Source organism: Pelodiscus sinensis, chromosome 2, assembly GCF_049634645.1.
Source record: "Pelodiscus sinensis isolate JC-2024 chromosome 2, ASM4963464v1, whole genome shotgun sequence".
In the NCBI taxonomy this organism is placed as follows: domain Eukaryota; kingdom Metazoa; phylum Chordata; order Testudines; family Trionychidae; genus Pelodiscus; species Pelodiscus sinensis.
The window spans coordinates 247,387,016-247,411,348 of NC_134712.1; the positions used below are offsets into that span (position 1 = coordinate 247,387,016).

Genomic DNA, 24,333 nt, shown 5'->3' on the forward strand with positions numbered 1-24,333 from the left:
AGTCCTATCTCATTTTCCCTTTGCTTTATTAAATTGGGCCCTTTCCTGCTGTCAGTAGCAAGTCACTTCAGATGCCAGCCTGAGGCATCAGGAACAGCACACTCAGTATATGGAAAATGTGATCCATAGGCAGAGGCTGGGGAGAACTACAGATGAGCACAAGACGTGCACAGCACACAGTTTAGAACTTAGAAGCAAGAGGAAGACCAAACAAGAGGAAGACCCTTGCTCAGTGATGAGGGAGAAACAATAACGGGAAACTTGGAAATGGCAGAGATGACTTCTTTGTTTCAGTCTTCACCAAGAAATCTGATGAAGGAATGCCTAACAGTGAATGATAGTGGGAAGGGGATAGGTTTAGAAGATAAAGTAAAAAAAGAACAAGTTAAAAATAACTTAGAAAAGTTAAACGTCTGCAAGTCACCAGGGCCTGATGAAATACACCCTAGAATACTCAAGGAGCTGATAGAGGAGGTATCTGAGCCTTTAGATATCATCTTTGGAAAATCATGGAAGATTGGAGAGATTCCAAAAGACTGGAAAAGGGCAAATATAGTGCCTATCTATAAAAACGGAAATAACCCAGAAAACTACAGACCAGTCAGTTTAACTTCTGTGCCAGGAAAGTTAATGGAGCAATTAAGGAAATCATCTGCAAAAACTTGGAAGATGATAAGGTGATAGGGAACAGCCAGCATGGATTTGTAAAGAACAAATCTGTCAACCAATCTGATAGCTTTCTTTCATAGGATAACGAGTCTTGTGGATAAGGAAGAAGCAGTGGACGTGGTATACCTAGACTTTAGTAAGGTATTTGATACGGTCTTGCATGATATTCTTATCAATAAACTAGGCAAATACAACAGATGGGGCTACTATAAGGTGAGTGCACAACTGGCTGGATAACTGTTCGCAGACAGCAGGGCTGTGTCCAGACTCAGGGTTTTTTTCGAAAAAAGTAGCCTTTTTTCGAAAAAACTTCACCTGCGTCTAGACTGCAGCCGCGTTCTTTCGAAATTAAATCAAAAGAATGCGGCTTTTCTTTCGACGGTGGTAAACCTAATTCCACGAGGAAGAACACCTTCTTTCGAAAGTGCTCTTTCGAAAGAAGGCGTTCTTGAAAGCAAACAGGCTTTTTAGAAAGAGAGCATCCAGACTCACTGGGTGCTTTCTTTCGAAAAAGCAGCTTGCTTTTTCGAAATTCCACGTGCAGTGTAGATGCTCTCTTTCGAAAGAGCCTCTTTCGAAAGAGGCTTGCAGTCTAGACATAGCTCAGTTAATGGTTTGCAATCCTGCTGGAAAGGCATAACAAGTGGGGTTCCACAGGTGTCTGTTTTGGGACCGGTTCTGTTCAATATCTTCATCAACTATTTAGATATCGGCATAGAGAGTACGCTTATTAAGTTTGCAGATGATACCAAGCTGGGAGGGGTTGCATCTGCTTTGGAGGATAGGGTCATAATTCAAAATGATCTGGACAAACTGGAGAAATGTTCTGAGATAAACAGGATGAAGTTCAATAAGGACAAATGCAAAGTGTTCCACCTAGGAAGGAACAATCAGTTTCACACATACAGAATGGGAAGTGACTGTCTAGGAAGGAGTATGGCAGAAAAGGTTCTAGGGGTTATAGTGGACCACAAGCTAAATATGAGTCAGTGTGATGCTGTTACAAAAAAAGCAAACATGATTCTAGGATGCATTAACAGGTGTGTTGTGAGCAAGACACGAGAAGTCACTCTTCCGCTCTACTCTGCGCTGATTAGGCCTCAGTTGAAGTATTGTGTCCAGTTCTGGGTTCACATTTCAAGAAAAATGTAGAAAAATTGGAGACGGTCCAGCGAAGAGCAACAAGAATAATTAAAGGTCTAGAGAACCTGTGAAGAAAGGCTGAAAGAATTGGGCTTGGTTAGTTTGGAAAAGAGAAGATTGAGAGGGGACAGGATAGCAGTTTTCAGGTATCTAAAAGGGTGTCATAAGGAGGAGGGGGGGAAATTGTTCTTCCTGGCCTCTGAGGATAGAACAAGAAGCAATGGACTTAAACTGCAGCAAGGGAGGTTTAAGTTGAACATTAGGAAAAACTTCCTAACTGTCAGGGTGGTTAAACACTGGAATAAATTGCCCAGGGAGGTTGTGGAATCTCCATCTCTGGAGATATTTAAGAGTAGGTTAGATAAATGTCTATCGGGGATGGTCTAGACAGTACTGGGTCCTGCTGTGAGGGAAGGGGACTGGACTCGATGACCTCTTGAGGTCCCTTCCATAGTGTTCTATGATTCTATGAATTTTAAGGAGGAAGCCCACCGTGCATACAGTGTAATAAATCTCAATAATGTGTAAGCAGTATCCCCTTGCATGAAAAATTCCTCTTACACCCTTGTCCATTTCATACACAGCATACAGAATAATGGCCAGACCAATGGTCCATCTAGCCCACTATCCTGTCTTCCAACAGTGGCCAGTGCCAGATGTTTCAGAATGAATGAAAACAACAGAGCAATCATCAAATAAGGATGTTAAGGACTAATTGACTATCTGATAAATCGATTTCCACCCCCTCTGTTGCCTCTACCAGACACAGGCAGCAAAAAGGGGGGCGGGGCAGAAGAGAGGGTACTTCAAAGCAGCAGTGCCACACAGAGCCCATACCCAGGCCACTATGGAGTTTCAAAGCAGCACCACATGGAGCCCAGGATCAGCCAGCGAGTCCCCAGCAGACTGTGGGTTCTGGGGAAATGCTGCACCGAATCCAGGATCAGGTGGGGAGTCTCCAGATGACCCCCGGCTCCATGTAGCATTTCAAAGCTGGCACCCGCAGGTATCCTGGAGTCAGCGGGAATTCCTGCTGGCCCTGGGCTGCACGCGAAGTTCCACATTCCTCCTTTGAAACGTACAAGAGCCCCAATAGGGGCTCTTGTATATTTCAAAGGAGGTATGCGGAAGTACCTAACAACTAGTAGAGTAGTGGATGTAAATTCCATCGACTACTCAACTTGTAAATTCATTGTTAGCTAACATCCCTATTATCAAGTGATCCATCCCCTCTTGTCCAGTTTATGGATATCCAGAGCATGGGTTTGTCTCTGATCATCTTGGCTAATAACTATTGATGGATCAGCACATCCCCCCATTAATTTATCTAATGCACTTTTAAACCAGATTATACTTTTGGACTTCACAGCATGTCCTGGCAAAGGACTCCACAGAAGTTAAGTGTGCCTTGTGTGAAAAAAAAGGTACTTCCTTACATTTGTTTTAAACCTCCTGCATATTAATTTCATTGATGCCTAGTTCTTCTGTTATGTGACGTGGTTAACACTTCTCTGTTCATTCTGTTCCCATTCATGATTTTACAAACCTCTATTTATATGCATCCTAGTTCTCTGTTTTCTAAGTTAAACAGTTCTCATGCATTTTCTCTTCTCTTGTGGAAGCTCTTCCACATCCCTAATCAGTTTTGTTGCCTTCCCGTGTACCTTTTTTAAACTCTAATATTTTTTCCTGAGATGGAGTAATCAGAACTGCATGCAGTATTCAAGGTGCAAGCATTTCATGGACTTCTATATGGCATTATGATATTTTCTGTATCACTATCCCTTTCCTAACAGTTCCTAATATTGTTAGTTTTTTTTGATTGCTACTGCATATGGATCAGATGTTTTCAGAGAACTATCACAGATTCTGTTGGGATATGTAAGAATTAACAGGGGTCTGAAAAGGCAATATAATAGTGGTAGGGGTCTTGCCAGAGCAGGCATTGTCGTATTTTTCCCCCTTCATCCTTGCAGCCAGGAAAGAGAGATAAGGGTCTGGACAGAGCACGTATTGTCCCTTCTGATGTATAAAATGCTCTTTCCACAGGTACCTGCAACTTTGAAAGATGGTTGCACTAAACAGTGTCCTCTTTGTTTTGTCTTTTGTTTATTCTCACTTGCTCTGTAAAAATACTTCCAGAGTCACATCCTTTAATCTGTGTAACCTGCTGATTCGGGAACTATGTAATGTAGAAAAGTATTGATCTAATTCAAAATCCTGTTAACAGCAGCAGGTATAATAATATTAATCACCTGCTAATTAATATTCATTATATAGGTGTTAACATTACTAAATAAGGATTCTGGGGAAGTAGTGAGAGATATGAATTAACATACTAAAATGGATAAGGGAGTGTAACTGGTGCCAAATCACTGCTCACTCAGAACGTGGTGTTGGGGATCCAGGATGAAGGAGTATCTACAATAAAAAGGTTCATTTACTCGAGCCACTCCTGATCCTCCTGTTTCTTCTCACATCTGGCATCATGAACCCCATGCCTTCCCAGTATCTCGGTGGGAAGGTCCCTACTTTGTGGTAGATGTGATTCACCCTTTCTTGATTTGTTTATCCCATTAGGGTCAGCGTTGGTGGGCTCATGTCTTAGGTAAAGCATTATCATACCCTGTGGGCTTCAGCCAAATGCCAAAAGGAATGAAGTGATTTGTTTTTCAGAAATGTGCACATTCCTATGGATGATTCCTGAATCTGCATGGGCTGGATCAGACCCAACTCGTTATACACCTCCTGAGCCAGTGGATATTGAAGACGACTGTTGCAGGGATTGACCCTTAGCTCAACTAATCATTTCCTGGAGGACGTCATTTTAACCCTGGGAAATATCACTGAGTCTCTCATAACTAACCTGGTAACTAGTGTTCCCTCCAAGACAGGGATGGGTAAGATGTGGCTAACAGGCCGGAACTGGCAGCCAAGCCACCAGATCCAGCCCACGGCCACCTCGTCAGTATCCTTACTACTTGACTTTATTATTTCAAGTGATCATCTCAACTACAAGAGTTCTTATTTTTCCTCAAAGTAAAGAATTGTGTATTTGCATGGAAAGGTTATCAAAGGAATTTGTGTAAAGCTAAGCAGATGCTAGATGGGTTTAATTAATTTCTTGCTGTTTTAAATTTAAAAAAGCAGACAAGAAAACAAAGGACATTAAGGCCTGTTCTGAAACTCTTTGAAGTTAATGAGAATCTTTCCATTAACTTCTTTGGACTTTGGATCTGGTTCTTAAAGCTGCTGTTGTAAATTATTGGTTTTGAAGTAAATAATTTAACTAAAAAGAGTAATGTATTATGGTATTTACTTCATTTTATGTCCTCTAACAAAAACAAACATTCAGAGAAAAATATTTTCCCTACCTTTTTGCATACATAAAAACAAGAACTGATAAAGGCCCTTGTAGGGCAAGAACTTTCATGGTCCACTTTTATTTAAAATAGATATCGAGTAACATTTCTATACATTATGAAACCATTTACCTTGGTGTTTGTGAGTACAGACAACTGCTGTCTGATCACTAACTCTATGTTCTTAGTTGCAAAGCCTCCGGTTGAATATTTTGTGGTATTAATGCAATGGGGAGGGAGGGATAGTTCAGTAGTTTGAGCATTGGCCTGCTAAACCCAGGGTTGAGAGTTCAATCCTTGAGGAGGCCATTTAGGGACTTGGGGCAAAAATCTGTCAGAGATGGTACTTGGTCCTGCTGTGAAGGCAGGGGACTGGACTCAATGACCTTTCAAGGTCCCTTCCAGATCTAGGAGATAGGCAATCTCCATTCATTAAAAAGCACAATTGTTTCAAAAAACACTAGTTACCAAGATGATTGAATTAATTAAATCTGATTAAAAAACCCTAAATGTATTTTTGTTTCATAGTTACTGTGCTATAAAATCTCCATCTTCACACTAGAGGGTCTAAGTGGATCACAAAAACAGCTAAAGCTGCCAGACAGAAAGGGGGGGAATAGGGAGATGTTTGAATTGTAGATGAGGTGGAGAATGGCTCATCTCACTTCAGAAACACTAGGAAACCAGCTAAACAAACATGTAAGTTTTAGTCTCGTCTTTAAGAAGCGCTACAATATTGTACAGCAGTGGTATGCACATGTGGGGAGGCAGGGAACCTAGAATGTCCTCACAGTCATTCAATCACTGTCTGGACCTGGCCTTTATTATAAAGCAGTGGTCACCAACCAATAGATCAGGATCTACTGGTAGAATTTGGAGCCTCTGACAGGTGATCCTGACTGTTTTGGCTGGAAAGCTATCAAGCGCTGGTGCTCCAGTTGCCCCTCCACCCACTGTCATGCTGCTCCTGTCCTCCGTGGGAGAGAAAAGGGGGTGCTGATGTCAGGGTATCCCTCCACTTCTGTAGCCTGTATCCACACAGAAGGAAATGGAGGGAGCATAGCAATGCAAATCTGTCACTCTTACACACTGTGTGCGTGTCTGTTATTCTCACAAACACACACTGTACTTCACTCATCTCCCGACCCAACACACATGTAGGGGATTGTTGTTGCTTCTTTTACTGCTTGCAAAGTGGGTTATTTTTGGTTTTTGACTGGTCTGTGCATTTCATAATTTTCATTTCTCTTTTTCACTTAAATTTAATTCTTTGAGGAGTAAGTTCTAAAATGCCCAACCTGCTGTGACTGGAGTAATTATCCCCATGGTAACTGCTGCTACTGGAAGTGGCTGGCATGTCCTTGCAGACCCTGAGAAATGCAGAGCAGGGGGTCTCCATATGCTGTCCTTGCCTGCAAACACCACTCCTGCAGCTCCCATTGATCAATAAGGGGGAACTGTGGCCAGTAGAAGCTGTGGACTCAGTGCCTGTAGAGGAGGGACAGCTCAAAGCACCATGGAACCATTGCTGTGCATGTCAGTGGCTTTCAGGAGTGCTGCAAGGCCAGGGCAGGAGTAAACCTGCCTTAACTCCACTGCTCCACCACCCGGAAACCGTCTCAGTTAAATGGTGCCCAGCCAGAGCCTGCTTCCTGAACCTCCTCCTACACCCAACCTCCTTCCCCAGACGTGAGTCCCACTGCACCCAAACTCCTCCCTACAGCTTGCACCCAGAAACTCCTCCTGCTCCCCAAACTCCTACCCTGGGCTAATCATGGAGCCCCTCCCACACTCCAGACTCCTTGCCCCAAGACTGGAGCCTGCCCTCAACTCCCTACCCCAGCCTCATGAGTGAGCCTGGGGGAGGAAGGGAGATGGAGTGAGCAAAAAAGTGATCTTCCGGTCACTGGAGACAACTGCTATAAAGGCTAGAACCCACAGACCATTAAAAATCCTCCCAAGACATCCACATCACCATCCCCCAACACTACCCACATCTGAGCCCTACTCCCCTAGCAAACCCTGCTCCATGACTCACTTAGCTTCCTGCTTCAGGTTCCTGCCCAGAACACACTTGCCTTTCCATCTGGAGCTTTCCCAGTGGCGTAGGTTCATAGGAACAGCCGGGCAGGCACCACGCGGCCCTGGCCACAGCTCCAGCCCTGGGGAAGGAGCTGTGGCCTAGTTACACCAAAAAAAACAAACAAAGGAAGATTATACCTAGTTTCCTGTCTACAAGTGGCCAGCAAATGTTTTCAGCTGCATCATGGACTTCGAAGCCTATTTATTGTAGGAATGACCCTGACCCAAGTCACCTGAGGGACCATTTCAGCCTGACTGATCTGGTCTTTCTTACCAGCTACATTCCAATGAGATGATGAAACTATCACTCTCAACGGTGAGTCTTCTCAAAACAAAGGCAGGTTTTTGTCACAGACTGGTCCACAAATCTGCAACTCACTTTTTGCAGGAAAATCAGGATGAACACTTTCAAAGCAATTTATGAAATCAATTTCTTCCATCTACAGGCAGTCCCCAGGTTACGTACAAGATAGGGACTGTAGGTTTGTTCTTAAGTTGAATTTGTATGTAAGTCGGAACTGGTACATATTTGGGGGGGGGGGGGAGCTGGAGTTAGGTGGAAAAGACCCTGATTCTCATACAACTTCCTTATTCTAAGAAAAACACATACTGTTTTGATATGCAGGTTTTTTTGGTTGATATTTTAATTAAAAATTGATCATAAGTTTCAGTGTTTCATGCTATATCCAAATCTTCGTTTTGGGGTACCTGAAAGATCCCAGTTATTCATTTAATAATCAGAATCTTTGTTTTTTATAACTAAAAAAAGTTTATTCAATGCATATTACTGTTCCAAATAGAATTTGCTGCAGATGGTTCAGTGAAATGGGTATTAAGTGTAATCAATAGTCATTGGAGAGCACAGTGAAATATGGATACAATCAAAGCTGTTGTTGTATCCTGCTGAGCAGAAAATGGAAATCCCTTTCTGTGAAGTGTGTGTGTAAAATTAATCCTGTGGATAAATTCAAAGAAAAATTATGTGTTGGGAACAGGCGTTTAGCCACAGGTGGGTCCTCATTGTCCACTCACCCACTTTGCAACCAGACCCATCCCCTCGGGGCTTACCCTGCTCCGCTCCAGCCAGGGTGTGGGGTTGGGGCTTATCCCCTCTTCCCTTCTGTCCTGCTCCTCCCCATTCTTGCCCACCCACACCACTGGGTAATTTTTCAGCTTCACCTCTGCCAGGCTGGAAGGGACTTGTTAATTTCACGTGACGCTAACAAGATACTTGCAGCTCTAGTGCTGAAGAGGGAAAGAGCTGTTGCTCCCAAGGTGGGGACTGTAACACAATGGGTCTCACTGCCTGCTGCTCCTGCTGTTCCCTAGGAAATTAATTTTTCTGCTCTGGGGTGCCCCCTTTTGGCTGGTGTCTTGTTCCCCCCAGCAGACCCGCATCCTCCGCAGCGAGAAAAGCCACTCCGCGTCTTCCTGGTCTGCTGGGGGGAGAGGGGGGAGGCGCTAGTTCCACATCTCCCTAGTCTGCTGGGGGGAAGCGCCCCCTGTGGCGGTGACAGTGGGGGAGGCATCCCGCACTAGCTGCCCCCCCCCCCCCCCCCGTTTGTAACTAGGGATCCGACATAAGTCGGATTGATGTAACCCTGGGGACTGCCTGTACTCCTTGTACAGTAACACAAAGTCATTTCTCCTGATAGACACAGGGGTGGTACCATATAAGAATAGTTTGAGTTCTTTAATCAAAGGCTGAAGCCAATATCAGTTTGAAGAGGACTTCCAAATGTGAACTTAAAGGTTTAAACTTTATACCTTTATGAATATGCCTCTTTAAACCTGCCGAGACACAATGAACACTTCTGAAGCCTCTCAGAATCCCAAAGTACAGCAGAGTGAAAACTGACCCAACTAAAAAGCAGCAGTTTCACTTCCTTCTGTCTGTGTAAATTTTGCACAGCGGCTGCAAAAAAAAAAAAAAAAAAAATCCAAGGGAACAATTCCCTCAAACTGAAAATTTAAAATGGGAGGTAGGAGAGATTCTCATCTACCTTTGAGAAATCAGGAGACTTAGGAGACAAATGCTTCTTCACCTTCCAGCAATAGGAGATTTTTTGAAATAGACACTTCAAATGTATTAGCAGGTAAGTTTGAAGGGTTAGGAACAAGCTACCATGTTAGCTAGAAGGCTCAAAAACTTCCACTGGCATCGAAAGTGATTTAGTTTCTTAAAATTAAGACCAACTAACTCAAATGTAATAAATTCAGGAAATTAAGCTTATTTCCTATATCACAAATAAATTCAATGCCTGCTTTGAGAATCACTGAAGAGAACCTTAAAGAAGGAAATGCTATTCCAGCTGGCCCAGCACTCGCAGTGAGCGAGCCATCCTGGACTAGGGAGTTTGTCAGACCAGGGGGGAAAAAATCAATGCTGAGCAGCTGGCTGCCCTGCTGCCGGCTCCCTCTCCCTGGGGCCCCCAAGGCTGGGGCTCCCCACTCAAGCTGGCCCATCCCTGCTGCCAGCCAGCAGCACCAGGAGTTCCCAGTCAAGGCCTCCTAGTCACTGTCAGCCTCACTACATCCAGGGGTTCCTTGACCCTGGGTTGCCCGGCTACCACCAGCTCCACTGCTGTGGCCCATCCCCTATACTGCCAGGGGCTTCCCAGGGTTTGTGTGCCAGGGTTGCCAGGCCAGCCCTGCTGCCCCCAGCGATTCCCCTAATGGGACTGGCACTCCTCAACTGTCAGCTAGTCCCACCATCGGGATTCCCCAGCTGTTCCAAGGCCACTGCCCAGCACTGCTGCTGCCTAGCCATCCCAGCCCGACTGCCACCAGGGAATTCCCACGGTTTCCCAGCTGCCACTGACTCCGCTGCCAAGGGCTCTCTGGCCACCTGACCCCACTGATAGCGGGGGTTCCCTGGCCATAGCCGAGGCTGGAAAACTGAGGTTAGGGTCTTGTCATGGCTGCTCTTGGGGTGGAGTAGCATAGTGGGTGGCTACCCCATGTGCCAGGCCTGGAGCTGAGGCTGTGGTGCAGCTGCTCCTAGGCTGGGGCCAGGATGCTATTTTTAGTACCAAGGCCCAAGATCCAGCTCTGGCAGCCGCCGCATGGTCTGCCCTGGTCGCAGCTCCAGCCCTGGGGAAGGGCTGAAGCTAGGGGCAGAGGTGAGTGGCCCAGCTGCTCCTGAGCAGCCAGTGCACAGTTCTGCAGAGGACATCAGTGGGTCTCAAATTCTTGGTGCGTGTCCGCACAGGTGCGCGTCCGCACAGGTGCGCACCTTAGAGGGAACGTAGCTGGTAACTAATGTGAAGACCATTCTTTGAGGGGAAGCCTGTGGCCAAGTTCAGCAAACCTTTACTGCCCACTTTATAACACTTTTGCAGGATGCCTGCTGGGGACTATGGCCTGTGGGATTAAAAGAGACCAATGTGGCCAACCAATTAAAGGAGTACTGGGTGTTTAGAGCCAATTGGCACACAACCCTTGGGGAATTCACACTAGCCCAATGTATCCTCACCAAAGGCGTCACTATAGGGCACTGGACCTCAGCCACCCTCCCACAGTCTGGGGTTTGCGGTGGGTGCAGATGGAAATGGGTCTCAAGAACCAGTATGGCAAGTCCAGGTTGGGTAAAACAATACTCCATTTTTAGTAGGGTCAGAGGTATTCTATCAGCACATGGGGTTAATATGGGCAGGACCTGGAATACTTGGGAAGGACAGTCACAAGAACCACTGCTCCTACAGCGTGCAAAAGCCAGGCTCCCCCAGCACTGGGTGGAACAAGGAAATAGAATTTGTTGGGAGGGATCAGCAATGCTTAATGATCAGGCTCTGGACTACCCACATTTTTGTGTTAGTCTAAGGCACTACAGAACTATTAGTTGTTTTTTTAAAGTTTTTTTCAATTACAGGCAGTCCCCGACTTACGCGGATCCGACTAATGTCGGATCCGCACTTACGAACGGGGCTTTCTCGCCCCGGAGCTCACAGGCAGCGATCAGCCACCTTGACCTCCGGGGCGAGAAAAGCTGCTCCCAGTGCCCCTGGTCGGCTGGGGACCGTCCCCAGCAGACCAGGGGCACCGCGAGCAAACCCGCAGCAGCGGCTGGTCAGTTTCAGAAGTGGCTGAATCAGGACTCCTGGGGCAGAGCAGCTGGGGTGCTGCTGGGTTAGTCCAGTAGCGCCAAGGAGCGGTGCTACTGGAGCAACCCAGCAGCACCCCAGCTGCTCTGCCCCAGACGTCCCCAAGTCAGCCGTTGCTGAAACTGACCAGCGCTGACTACAGGAAGCCTGAGGCACAGTTGCTCTGCCCCGGGCTTCCTGGAATCAGCTGCTGATCAGTTTCAGCAGCAGCTGACTTGGGGTTCTTAAGTTGAATCTGTATGTAAGTCAGAACTGGCGGTCAGTTTCAGCAGCGGCTGAATCTGGACGCCAGTTCTGACTTGCATACAGATTCAACTTAAGAACAAACCTACAGTCCCTATCTTGTACGTAACCCAGGGACTGCCTGTACAGACTAACAGCCCCTTTGAGGCTCTGGAGGGTGGGATTTGGTTGGCGTGATTTCTCCCTGAAATTAAAAAACTCCACCTATTGGATTTATATACAGGCCATGCAACAGCTTAACCTGAACAGACACCTGATGGTGCCAACTAATTGGACTAAAGAAATACCTGAGCCTACCTGGATATATTGGGGCACTGACATCAGTTAAAGTAGCTCCAGGCTGAACAACGTCAAGCACGAATCTTGGAAGCCCAGACCAACTTAACCGCCTGCAGATTGTGCTTGGACTGTTACAGCCTGTGCCCTTCGGAGAGGCCTATCAAACACCTCATTCAGGCCTCAGATGAATTATCCATGCAGTCAGGATTTCAATCTTACTGACTATATCGTTAATTCTACTGATGGCAAGTTTAAGGGTATTCACTGCCCTGGTCACTCCCCAGAAACCATACTTATAAGCCAGTAACCGACCCCATGTGTGACCTCCCTTTCCTATCTTCCCATAGTATGACCAGCGGACCAAGGTACCAGGCAACTGGAGAAAGATCTCTAGTCACCGGCCAGCGTGTGGGGAGCAGGGGTGCCTGGGCCTTTCTTTGAAAGAGTGGGGGAGTGTTGGAATATGTAAGAATTAATAGGGATCCAGAAAAGCAATACAATAGTGGGAGGGATCTGACCAGAGCAGGCATTGTCCTTTGAACCGGTTTTTCCCCCTTCATGCTTGCAGCCAGGAAAAATAAAGGGTCTGGCCAGAGCAGGTACTGTCATTTCTAATGTATAAAATGCTCTTTCCATTGGTACATGCAACTTTGAAATATGGTTGCACTGAACAGTGTCCTCTTTGTTTTGTCTTTTGCTTATTCTCACTTGCTCTGGAAAAATACTTCCAGGGTCACATCCTTTGTAATCTCGGCAACCTGCTGATTCGGGAACTATGTAATCTAGAAAAGTGTTGATCTAATTCAAAATCCTGTTAACAGTAAACAGGGGTGGGTATAATATTCATCACCTGCCTATTAATATTCATTGTTTAGGAGTTAACATTACTAAATAAGGATTTAGGGGAAGTAGTGAGAGGTGTGAATTAACATATTAAAATGGATAAAGGAGTGTAACTGGTGCCAAATCATTGCTCATTCAGAACATTGTGTTGGGGGCCCGAGGGGAACGAATATCTGCAATTAAGAGGTCTATTTACTCCGCTCACTCCGCATTTCCTGTTTCTTCTCTTACAGAGTCCAAGGTTCCCTGTAAGTATGTGCTCATGTGGCCCGCTCAAGGGAAATTCAAATGCTGCCCCGCTGATTAGCAGTGTCAATATCTAGGTTGTGTTTCTGCAGGTGGTGCACATCCATGCATGCGTCTCTGCACAAAAAAGTTATTCCATACGTGGATGGAAAAACTTCCTCTCACCAATGGAAAATATTAGAGGGAACATCGACTCCAGTATCTTTTTCTTCAGTGGTAACTACTAACTCAGCTTCCATAATTTTGGACATATAATAATTGGGACTATTTTCTCCAATGTGCATTACTTTGCACTAATCAAAAGAGAGAGGGGACATGACAGCAGCTTTCAAGTACCTAAAGGGTGTTATAAGGAGCAAGAAGAAGAGTTATTCTCCCCATTCTCCTTAACATCTGATGACAGGACAAAAAGGAATGGGCTTAAATTGCAGCAATGGAGGTTTAGGTTGGACATAAAAACTTTCTAGCTCTCTGGCTGGTTAAACACTGGAATAAATTGCCTAGGGAGGTTGTGGAATCTCCATATCAGAGATATTTAAAAGCAGGTTAGACAGACACCTGTCAGGGATGATTTAGATGGTGCTTGGCCCTGCCATGAAGGCAAGAGACAGGACTTTATGACCTCTGAAGGTTCCTTCCAGGTATCCAATGATTCTATGTATTTAATCTGTCATTTTGTTGCCTAGTTAACCAGTTTTGCAAGATCCCTTTGTAAGTCTTTGCAGTCAAATTTAGACTTAACTATTTTCAGTAATTTAGTATCACCTGCAAATTGCCACCTCACTATTAACCCTTCTTCAATCAAATGAGTGAATATGAGACACATCCAGCCTGGCTTATTAGCATCAACAACACTGGTCCTACAACTGACTGCTAGCTTCTTCTGCTATACCCTGGACTCTATAATTTCCACTCCAACTCATCTGGTGAAGTGGGTTTTACCCCCAAAAAGCTCATGACCTAATAAATTTGTTAGTCTCTAAGGTGCCACAGTTGTTTTGATAGTTACAGATCAATATAGCTACCCCTCCAAGACCTCTCATCCAGATTATTTATAAATATATTAAATAGCATTGGGTCAGGTACAGATCCCTGAGGATCTAGCTATTTTCCTCTCTCCACTGTGAAAACCGACCATTTATTCTTACCCTTTGTTTCCTATTTGTTAACCAGTTATTGATCCATGAATGTGTCTGATTCCCCCCCTCCTTTTTCCGACCAGTCCCGAGCCAGGGAATTTGCCAGACCAGGGAAGAACAATGCTTGCCCCTCTGCTGCTTCAGCCAGCCATAGCACAGGGATTCTTCATGCTCCCGGGATCTGGTTCTTTTCTAGTCCAGCAACTCTCCAGGCCCACGTGTGCAGTTTTTTTCCCCATGAGTGCTCCAGCCCCAGAGCACGCACAGGTGGTGGACCAGGAAAACCCAGATTAGAGAGGTTCAACCTGTACTAACAACAAGACAAATCTGAAATCTCATTTCTGTCTTAAACAGCCAACAAGAAACACATTTCCTTGTTTCCAACCTAATATGAAATCCCTTAGCCTCTCTCCACACCGCTCAAAACACACCTTGAACAAGAAAGAAAAATACTCCACACTGATCCAGTGACAGATTTAACTGCCTTTTGGTCTAGATAGGCGTTTTATACCATCTTTAGTATGGGATAGGTCCAGCTTTCAAGAGGATACAGCACTTGCTGCTAGTCTATGAGAGCCCTGAAACACTGCAGCTTACTCATGGCATCATAAAGTAGAACTTCAGAGTTACAGACACATCAAGAACGGACACTGTTCATAAATGAACAAAACGTTATGGCTGTTCTTTCAAAAGGATACAACTCAATGCAGCTTTGAAACTTTACGATGAAGAAAAATGCTGCTCTTAGCTATCTTAATTTAAATGAAACAAGCACAGAAAGTTTCTTTACCTTGTCAAAACATTTTTAACTTGCCTTTTATGATGTTAGTAGTTTACATTTAACACAGAACAGTACTGTATTTGCTTTTTTTGGTCTCTGCTGCTGCCTGATTGCACATTTCTGGTTCCAAATGAGGTGTGTGTGGTTGACTGGTCAGTTCATAGTTCTGGTGTTCATACACGGAAAGTCTCCTAGATGGTTTTCAGAGCTTTCTAAAATCTGAGTTACATTTATTCCCCCTCAGACTTAATTTACATTTGTACCAATGTGAAAGGTATGTGTAGCCACATGGGACAGTCACATGCACTGCAGAATGCAACTACATGTGGTAATGGAAGGCTCTAGAAGGGGGGAGGCAGTGGGAAAAGTCTCCACTTGAGCTGGAGTCTTTCCCAATTGTCTTCCTCTGCCAAAGCCTTTCTACTTTACTTGCCTCAGAGGTGCTGCACTGCCTAATTTATATCCATGCCAGCTGGGCATGCTGTAGCTAGCTCCACATCGCTGCAAGTGTAGACATACTTTTAGTTGACATTAAGAAGTGTGGGGGGCGTAAATCCAATGGAAGATTCTAAAATAATCTCTAAGAATTTTTCTATAGTCCATGAAAGATGTTTCTTTAACAGAATACATGATTTGATAGCATATGAAGGTTTTATGTCAATCATTTGCAACAAACAGACTAACTTGTAAATAAAACAGCCATTCCAAACTCACAGCAATAAAGCCTCATACTGCCTTACATATTTCATTATACATAATATTTCCTTTCCATATAAAATTTTGAAATATAATTTTGGAATGACAACTTGAGATAGAAAATTTTATCATACCTTTGCTTTTGTGAAAAATTTGTGTCTTAATAGCTCTGCTGCTGTTGGTCTATTAACAGAAGAGGGAGAAAAAGAGTTATAATTATTACTTTCAAATATAACATTCTTCAAAGCTGCCTGCCCCATTCACGGTAACCGGCCTATAACATGGAAGATGCAATTAGTGCACGAGTTCCATTCATAGGCCTCCGGTAAGTAACATGGTAACATTCTGAATCTTAGGTTGCTTACTCAGGTAAGAAAAAAAAGAAGAAGATTTGTTTTTAATCGGACACAAATGTTTCTGCTTACTGCCACTTATGCTCAACACCAGCTTTCTGTTAGGAGAGAGAAAAAGTTAACATGATTTCAATGGAACTGCTTCATTCTGAGAGCCTCAGTGGCTATGCCTACACAGCGCAGAACAACCTGGGGCTGGCCCATGCCAGCCAACTCAGGCTAATGGGGTTGAGGCTATTGGGGTGCTGTGTAGACTTCCAGGCTCTGGCTGCAGCCCACGCTCTTGGACTCAGAGGTGGGAGAGTTCTAGAGCTTGGGCAGCAAGCCAAGCCCAGTACTTTACGAAGCAATGAGACAGCCTCACAACCCAAGACCCGAGTCAACTGACAGGCCAGCCCTGGGTGTTTAGTTGCTGTTTTGACACATCTAATAAAGACAGCAAAACTGATGGCTCTTTTCCAGATGTATGTGTAATGCTGACAGGCAGAACCACATATGCATTTCCGCTCACTCTAATGCAGATGGTTACTAAATACTAATTCTGCAGGTTAGTTATCTTTGGTAAGTGACAGATATTTAGGAGCTTTTAACCCCCTGCACCGTTTGGCTGAAACTGGTTTGTGGTCTCTTCTAGATGATGTTACTTTGTCTTACTCCTCTGTACTTTTTCTAGCACAATGGGACTCGGATTGGTGCTTCAGGCACCCACCACAGAATAAGGAAAAATAGTAATAAACTGGAAATTGCAAGTCCATTTGCTTCCCACCACACCTTCAATAACATTCAACAAAAATTACCTACATCTGAGAAGATGAATTCAAACTGCTGTATCAGGATATTTTAAAGGGTATGCAGAGTTGAGAGAATGTGTTATTGGAAACTTGCCAGTGTTTATGTAGCTACACTTAGTACATATGCCTAATAACCAAATGAGTTAAGAATTTAAAAACAATGTATTTACCTGCATAACTTAAAATATACATAGCTCATAACCTATAATTTCTGATGTTCAAAAAATAGTGCAGCTTGAACCCAAAGTGCAACAAAAATTGCAATTAACTCTCTGGGAGTACTACACTGCAAGCTGAGAGCTAGTCCGAACTGATTAATCAGAATGGGAAGTCGTGTGTCTTTACCAGTCGTATACAATTCTGAACATCAATTCCTATTTTTAAAAATAACAGTGATGGCCAGGAGAACTTACTTCTGCACAACAGGTCCTCTGCCATCATCTTGGCTCAAAGATTGGAGAGCTACAACATTTAGTCTGAAATGCTGGCAGTAGCTTTACCTTTTTTCAGGGTCTTTTTGTAGACATGATGAAATCATCTTCCTAAACGATTTCCCATACTTCTTCAGCATTTCTTTATCTTGCACACCCGTCTCCAATGAAGGTGGATCGTTCTGTAGTGTCAGCATTAATACCTGAAAGAATTAAGTCCATTGGAAACATCTAGGAAGACCAGAAATTCTTAGAAGTCTGGTCAAGGAAACCGGACATGTACAGCAGTTTGATGCATTTTGAGGATGCACATCTTTAATGTGGTAGGAGTTGAGATACTGGCTTCAAATGGAAAAATCAAGTCAGAGTAAGTTTTCAGGTCAGTCATGCCAGTATGATGTAGCCTCAAAGGGAAGATAAAAGGTGCATCATTTCTGCCAAGTTGGCACATTCTCTAGGCACTGGTCATATAAGACCTTAGATGAAAACGCCTTCAGATTTCCCTGCAGCTGTCTCAGACATATGGGGAAAAGGGAGTTAGAAAGATATACAACTAATGAATGTAAAGACAAAGGATAATTCTCTCACACTCTTGTGCCAAGTGGATGCTTTCTTCTGTTCCACTCAACAAACCAAAAAGGTTCTGAAGAAAAAAAATTCTGACCATCTTACTCTGTCACGTAGCTACAGGTTTCACCAATGGAACCAGCCTGAGGCATATTTAAAAGGTTTCCACTGTTCTAAAAATGCAGTGGTCTATCAATTCATGCAGAATTATACAATCAAATGTAAATGGAGGTTAATATGCCCAAATCACAAATATTAAAACAATCTTAACTGACCTTTATATTGCAGGATCTGAACTTGAAGTTTGAATATAGTAATTGTAGAACTGAGTGCAGGTCACAAAATCAACTGTAAAATGTTTTTAAAATTCCATTATCACAAAGTATTGTTAAAAACAACATCTGCTAACTCAGAGAATATTTGTCAGAACTCATGGTTTCCTGGTTCAACTTTACTTTGCAGACTTGAACTGCCAAACTGGTTTCAAATCTAGTCAACGTTCATGTTAACGGTGCCCCGATCTGCAAAGCAGCCATGAGTTCTGACAAATATTCACCGATATAGTAGATGTTATTTTCAATAAAAATTTAGTTACTCAGGCAAACCTCTGCCTAGACTCTTATTTCAGTTTAATTTATTTCAGGCTACCTTCAGTAAAGAAGTGTGCTTAAATTAAACCAAAATTTGCTGCTCAATCTGAAAATTAAAGGCCACAAAAGGCTTTGCATATGTTTAAAAACCGATTTAAAATTAAACTGGTACAGCTTTTCAGACCATCAAGCCCAGTTTTAGTTTTGAATACAAGATGTTTTTCAGAAAACACATTTGTTCCACTGATGGATGTTAGTGAAAGCTTACCTGATTATTGCTAAGGAATTAAAGTAAGTGGCTGCAATTTTCTGCAAGAATTTAAATATGCACCAGCAGTGCAATAAAAACCTTTACTTAAAAATCTGGAGTACATTAAACAAGTATCTGAAGAAAAAGGAAAAGTCTTCTGTGCTGCAAAATGATTATTGTATTAGGCTGCAGCATCACTGCATAGCAGCAATGTCTCCAGGTCCCTTAAACCATAATATTGTATGGCAAGGGGCAACTATTACAGTCAAAACACAGCAGAGCAGCAGCGAATGGAACATTTTTTCAGGCCCTGTATTCAGTTAACTCCTTTACTAGAAACAGGTATGTTTGAACGTAAAGGCATCTGTATGTGTGTGTGTCTTAGGGATGTGTGCACTGCATCCTATCCTGCCATTACAGGAGAGGTGTAGAGCGGAGCCCTGCAGTGGAGGACTGGGATTCCATGGGTCCTGGAGCACCTTGTCATAACAGGCAGATTGGTTAAAATGCATTTTGTTGCACACAGGACTGGATAGGCAAATAAAACCGGACTGTGATAATTTAAGAACATAAGAAAATTCGCAGAAAAACACTAAATCTCATCAGAATTTCAGTAACGGAAAGCAAGTTCTTCCCTTTTTTAAATAAAGATTTTAATACTGAAATTTAAGTGAGGGGTAGAAAGATGTCTATTATAACAAGAGTTAAAAGTATTTTTACATACTTTAAGCAAGTTTAGTTTTATTCTCCTAGAAGTAAAAACTGTCTGAATTTAGTTTGTATCACACACATACACACCCCATCACGAGTCAGGCATGGACATCACAGATTCTGTGATTTTATGAGATTTCCATAACTTCCTCAAAACTCCACTAATTCAGCCATGGGCAGCAGGGCTCAGGCTTCAGAGGAAGCCTCGCTGTCTAGTGTGTGAGGTCAAACCCCACTACCCAAAACTTATCCTCTGTGCAGCAGGGCCCTGGCCAATTACACCTGCTCATATTTGGCAGGTGGGAACAGAATAAAAATGGGATTAAAAAAAAACAGTCCAGGGCTCTAGTTTAGAATAACAACACTCCTCAGACTTCAGTGGTATGCTATTAAAATGGAAAACTGACTGATATTTATAACTATGGGAACAGAGCTGGGATTTGTGTGCAATATAGTAGTTTTGTAGGTTTAGTTCAGTTTGAGCTGACAAACACATTCAGTGTAACCTACTAGCTCTCTGACAGAATGAAGCCAGCTATCTTTAGGGAATACGTAAGACTGAGGCCCTCAATTCCTTTTACACAGGGTTCTAAACAGCCACCAGATAGCAACTTCCAGTTTCCAGCTGGGCTAACTTTCAAATCATTAGAAGAATGTAAAGCCTCTTACCTCTATTACTGACCCAATGAAGTATTCAAGGTTAGAGTGTTAAAAAGCGTTTATTCATGTAAATATAACATGTCTGAAAAACTCAGTAGTTACAGGTTTACATCTTGGGGGAGGTGGCTCCCTGTGGTCACTGGCTGCCATGAAGCCCTCCCCCCCATCACCCCCGTGCAGCTGCCTCCAATACAAAGGCAGCAATGCAACGGGGAGGGAAGGATGGGCTGGATGGACTGTGTGTAATCGCAAAGGTTAACAAATTAACCCAGGCTCATTGGTTAACCATTTACACAAAAGATTCAGAGGGGTAGCTGAGTTAGTCTATTTTTCCATTTACACATACTTATCCCAGCCCTAATCTAAACCCCCACTTAAAAACCTCTTTTGCCCTATTGGATGCTTTGAACCACTACTACTTCTACAGCTTTGAGAAAAGATTGTCATGCTGCTTTTAAAGGATACAGGGGAGATTCTGTCCAATACTATTCATGAATGATGGTCTGTTTAAAGAAGGGTACAGATTTGAATAGTATTATCCTCTATTTTAAGCACAAAAGAGTTTAACTTTTAAAAGAACTTCCCCATAGAGATCTTAAAAGGCAAACCTGTGACTCTGGTGGTATTTTACTAATACCATCACAAAATAGCAGGCAACTTTTTAACAAGTTAAAAATTAACTTTCAAAATCAACTCAGTAAATGCAGTTTATTTCATTTTTTGTCACCACAAGCACTTGAAGATTGCTGCTTACCTTCATTGGTGGGTATTTGTGGTAAGGAGCCGCCCCTGTAGCCAGCTCTATAGCAGTGATTCCAAAACTCCAGATGTCAGCCTTGAAGTCATAGCCTCTGACCTGAAAAGCAACAGGATATTTTTTTGCATTGTCTTCAATATGCCAACTACACCTCTGCCTACAGGCTTTGAATGGAGCCTGTCAAATGTATGCATCATTGTTTTAACCTTAAGGACTCTAAAAGACCACAAACCTCCCATTAACCTTAGCTGGCATTGCAGTTGTACCCAAGGAAGAACAAGCCTTTCTTTACCTTTCAGTTCCTTCCTGTCTGCAAATCAGAAAGTGTTCTGTAGAACAGTCATTTCTGAGGAAGGCCATATGTGTGTCTTGTAAAAGAGTTTTCATATGCCACCCTACAATTATAAAGGTGACATCAAGCAGGCTACTAGACATTGGGTTCAATCAGGCTTTGGCTTCCTTACTAACAATGGAAAGTCAGACTGCTTGGGTATGATGGAAATAGTCAGAGTTAGGGGACTGACATGCAGAACTCCACACACAGTCACATGTCTAACCAGCTACTTTGTTAAACTAACTGCATTCATGTCCAGTTCTGAAACGGGTTAGCCCTCTACTCTATGCATTGGGAAGTCCATGCCAGCCGGGAGTTGAGCCAGGCCACTGACCAACTCCTCATTGCTGCTTATGGAAGCCACTGCTGACATTTAAATATTTGCTTTCCTTTGGCCATCTTTTGTATTGGACGTTTCCATACTGGGCAGGTAGGTTTATTCACTAGAGCTGTAGTTTATAACTCTTTAACCTCCACTATGTAAAGAAAAAAAAAATCATACCAATAAGCCTTTCCTCATTAACATTACCTCGTGTTTTGGCATCCAACAGGGAAAATGTGCTTTAAGTTCAATGAGAACTAGAAACCACAAGTGTTTCACCAAAATGAAATGGCTCATATTTTCTGCTCTCCCTCAAAATGGGAAGATTGAATTAATTGAGTCAGTGCAATTTAATCGTAGTATCACAGACATTAATTCTGATGAAGCCAACGACCTTTCTTTAAGGACCAAGATTAATTGCTGCAATTTGAAGAACACTTCTAGATTTCAATTTATAGTTTATCTTCTCCTATATTCATATTCTTAAATTACATTTGATAAGTTTATTGTATTTTATTTACCTTCTGTTAGGTTCCTTAAGTTCTGCAGGCAATTTTTTGGTTTTGTTTTTTGTCACCTCTGGCCTGCCTAGGATACTTCAGTTTGATGGGATTTAAGTGATGGAAATGGCTGTTAGTGATCTCCTTTTACTGTGTAAACTTGGCATCCCTATATTTTTGTGATTATATTAGTACAGAAAAAAATCTCTGTAAAATTTAATAAAATTAAGTTGTATCACTGTATGTGGCTCAATGCTAGAGAATCAATTTAAGCTATAATCAAAGATAGAAAAACAGTGAAGCACAATATTAGTACTGTAGCAGGTGCACAAATAAATCTCTCGCCCCCCCCCCCAATAAATTTTAATGCACATAATTTATAGCTTTGGATTACACTACAAAAGTCAATCCTATTTGTAAATTAATGTCAGTGGGAAGGTTTCAAATTTCTATAAATTAGTTTAATTTAACAAATACCCAAAGGAAAAACAGATTATTCACCTGAATTTTGATCCAGAATACAGAAAGAACCTTAATTTGTTTATACTTTATGGATTTAGATCAATATGTGCTATACGTTGCTTGCTAGTCAAAATCTGCATCACATTAAAAGGGTAATGGTGAGATACTGAAGTTTATTATGCCAACATTAAGAAATGGAGTTGGGTCAAAAATTATTTGATATCTACCTTTTCTATTTATAATTCAAGATAGAACTGACTCACAGTGACGCCTGCTGGAAGAGAATGAGATGGTATAAACACTCTCAAAATAATTTCCTGAAATGAAATCCACACTCTTAGCCTTTATGAATTCTCTATGAATCCATAACATTTGTCTCAAAAGCAAATACTTGACAATTATAATTAAGTCTTTATTTTAGTTATATTTCCCTTCTGGTTAAGATCTTGATTGCCACTTTATTCTTTCAGCTTGCCCTCCTCAATGCTATTTTTTGACCAATTGTTTTTTCATTGATCTAATCCCCTCTCCTCCTCCAACACACATTCTGGGCACAGTCTGGAAAAGTTCAATAATGCCCAGCTACCTCTGCCCTGTAGCCTGTGCCTCCTGTTACACAAGGCAAAAAGAGCAGCTGACACTTCCATTTCCTGCTGATCAGCTGATTGACAGTTTAAGGAAGGAGAGAAAAGCTAATATCTAGAAGCAGCCATTCCTTTTCAAGGATACAAAAGTTAAATAGGACTTCAGTAGAGGTAGAAAGTGTGACAGGGTAATGAGTAGCCCCTCCAGTCCCATCTGCCCCAGTTTTCCTCCACACCAATTACTGATATTTAGATTTGTTTTGCCTTATTGGGAGTAGTTGGCACTGCATCTTTGAGAAGCAGATATTCTCTTAACCTTCCATTATCCCCAATATCCTCCATGGAAACAAGCAGCAACCATTGTCAGAATTTAAGAAACAATCCTGGATCTTGCATAGCCTTTTAACAGAGACTAACTGGGATGACCAAGTATTAAAGAAAAACCCAAGAGAGAAAGGCCTGAAATTGAGTGTGCTCAAATCTGTCTGAAGTTTTAGAGAAACCACCCCGTACTATACAATACAAGTGCTGAGCTGTCCCGACACCCTCAGAAAGCCACAGTGAAGGGCATGTGAGTTGAGCCACCATAGTGACCAAAGCTTTCATCAACACCAATGACTTACAAAACTACGTGGCAAGTGAGCTAACAAGATACTACCAATTGAGGAGTTACCTGTTCCATGACTTCTGGCGCCATCCAGCAAGGGGTGCCCACAAAGGTTTTTCTAACTTTATTTCTGGTAATATCACCACCCGTTGCTAAAAATGCACTAACACCAAAATCTGAAATACAAAAAAGAAAAGCCCACAGTGAAGAAAACATCCTGGAAAAAAAAAAACCACACAAGAAATCTCAGCTATGCAGCTGATGGTAACATTTCACATAGGGAAGTTTCTAAAGGACTAAAAATGACTAAGGTTTCTAGTCCTTTGGCAATGTTTGTGACAGAGGGTGCTATTCGGTTACATCAAAGAGGTGTGAAGTGCAGTGCAGACAATACAGAAGTCTACTTTTTAACGATGGTTGTTGGCCCAGGGGATGAACACCCCCAATCCACAGCAGATCTCTCACTAATGTCAATGGGAAGTGCACAGAGATCAAAGAGAATATGGCCTTTAAGTAGTCACAGTGTGTTCAATTAAGTGAGTTACTGTGTCCTTTAGCAGTATCCTAGACCTTTATGATCAAAGGCTTCTACCTTTCTGCTTCCTCCATCTCCCAACCCTTTTCTTTTATATCATCCATTGCTTGCATCAGTCTTCTCTTCTCTCTGCAGTCACTCCCCACCCACAAAGATTTTACGCACCCCCTTCCATACATATCCTATCAACAGTGTAAATACCCCAATGAAAAGACCATAAGACAGGCACGGAGCTAACATTGACTTCTCACTCATTTTAGTCCCAAAATCACTGGCATTTGATCATGAAGAAT

General features: G+C 42.7%; 1 protein-coding gene across 2 annotated transcripts in view; it reads right to left on the reverse strand.

Moving 5' to 3' along the window:
• Nucleotides 1–24,333, reverse strand: part of OXSR1 (oxidative stress responsive kinase 1) — a 136,401-nt gene that overhangs the window by 15,736 nt on the left and 96,332 nt on the right. For both annotated transcript variants that reach the window (XM_075922856.1, XM_075922857.1), the window contains 4 exons: nt 23,572–23,681; nt 20,694–20,795; nt 17,231–17,364; nt 15,721–15,769 (listed from right to left, as the gene is read on the reverse strand). In XM_075922856.1, coding sequence (XP_075778971.1) covers nt 15,721–15,769; nt 17,231–17,364; nt 20,694–20,795; nt 23,572–23,681 — 395 coding nt within the window. The remainder of the gene's footprint in view (nt 1–15,720; nt 15,770–17,230; nt 17,365–20,693; nt 20,796–23,571; nt 23,682–24,333) is intronic.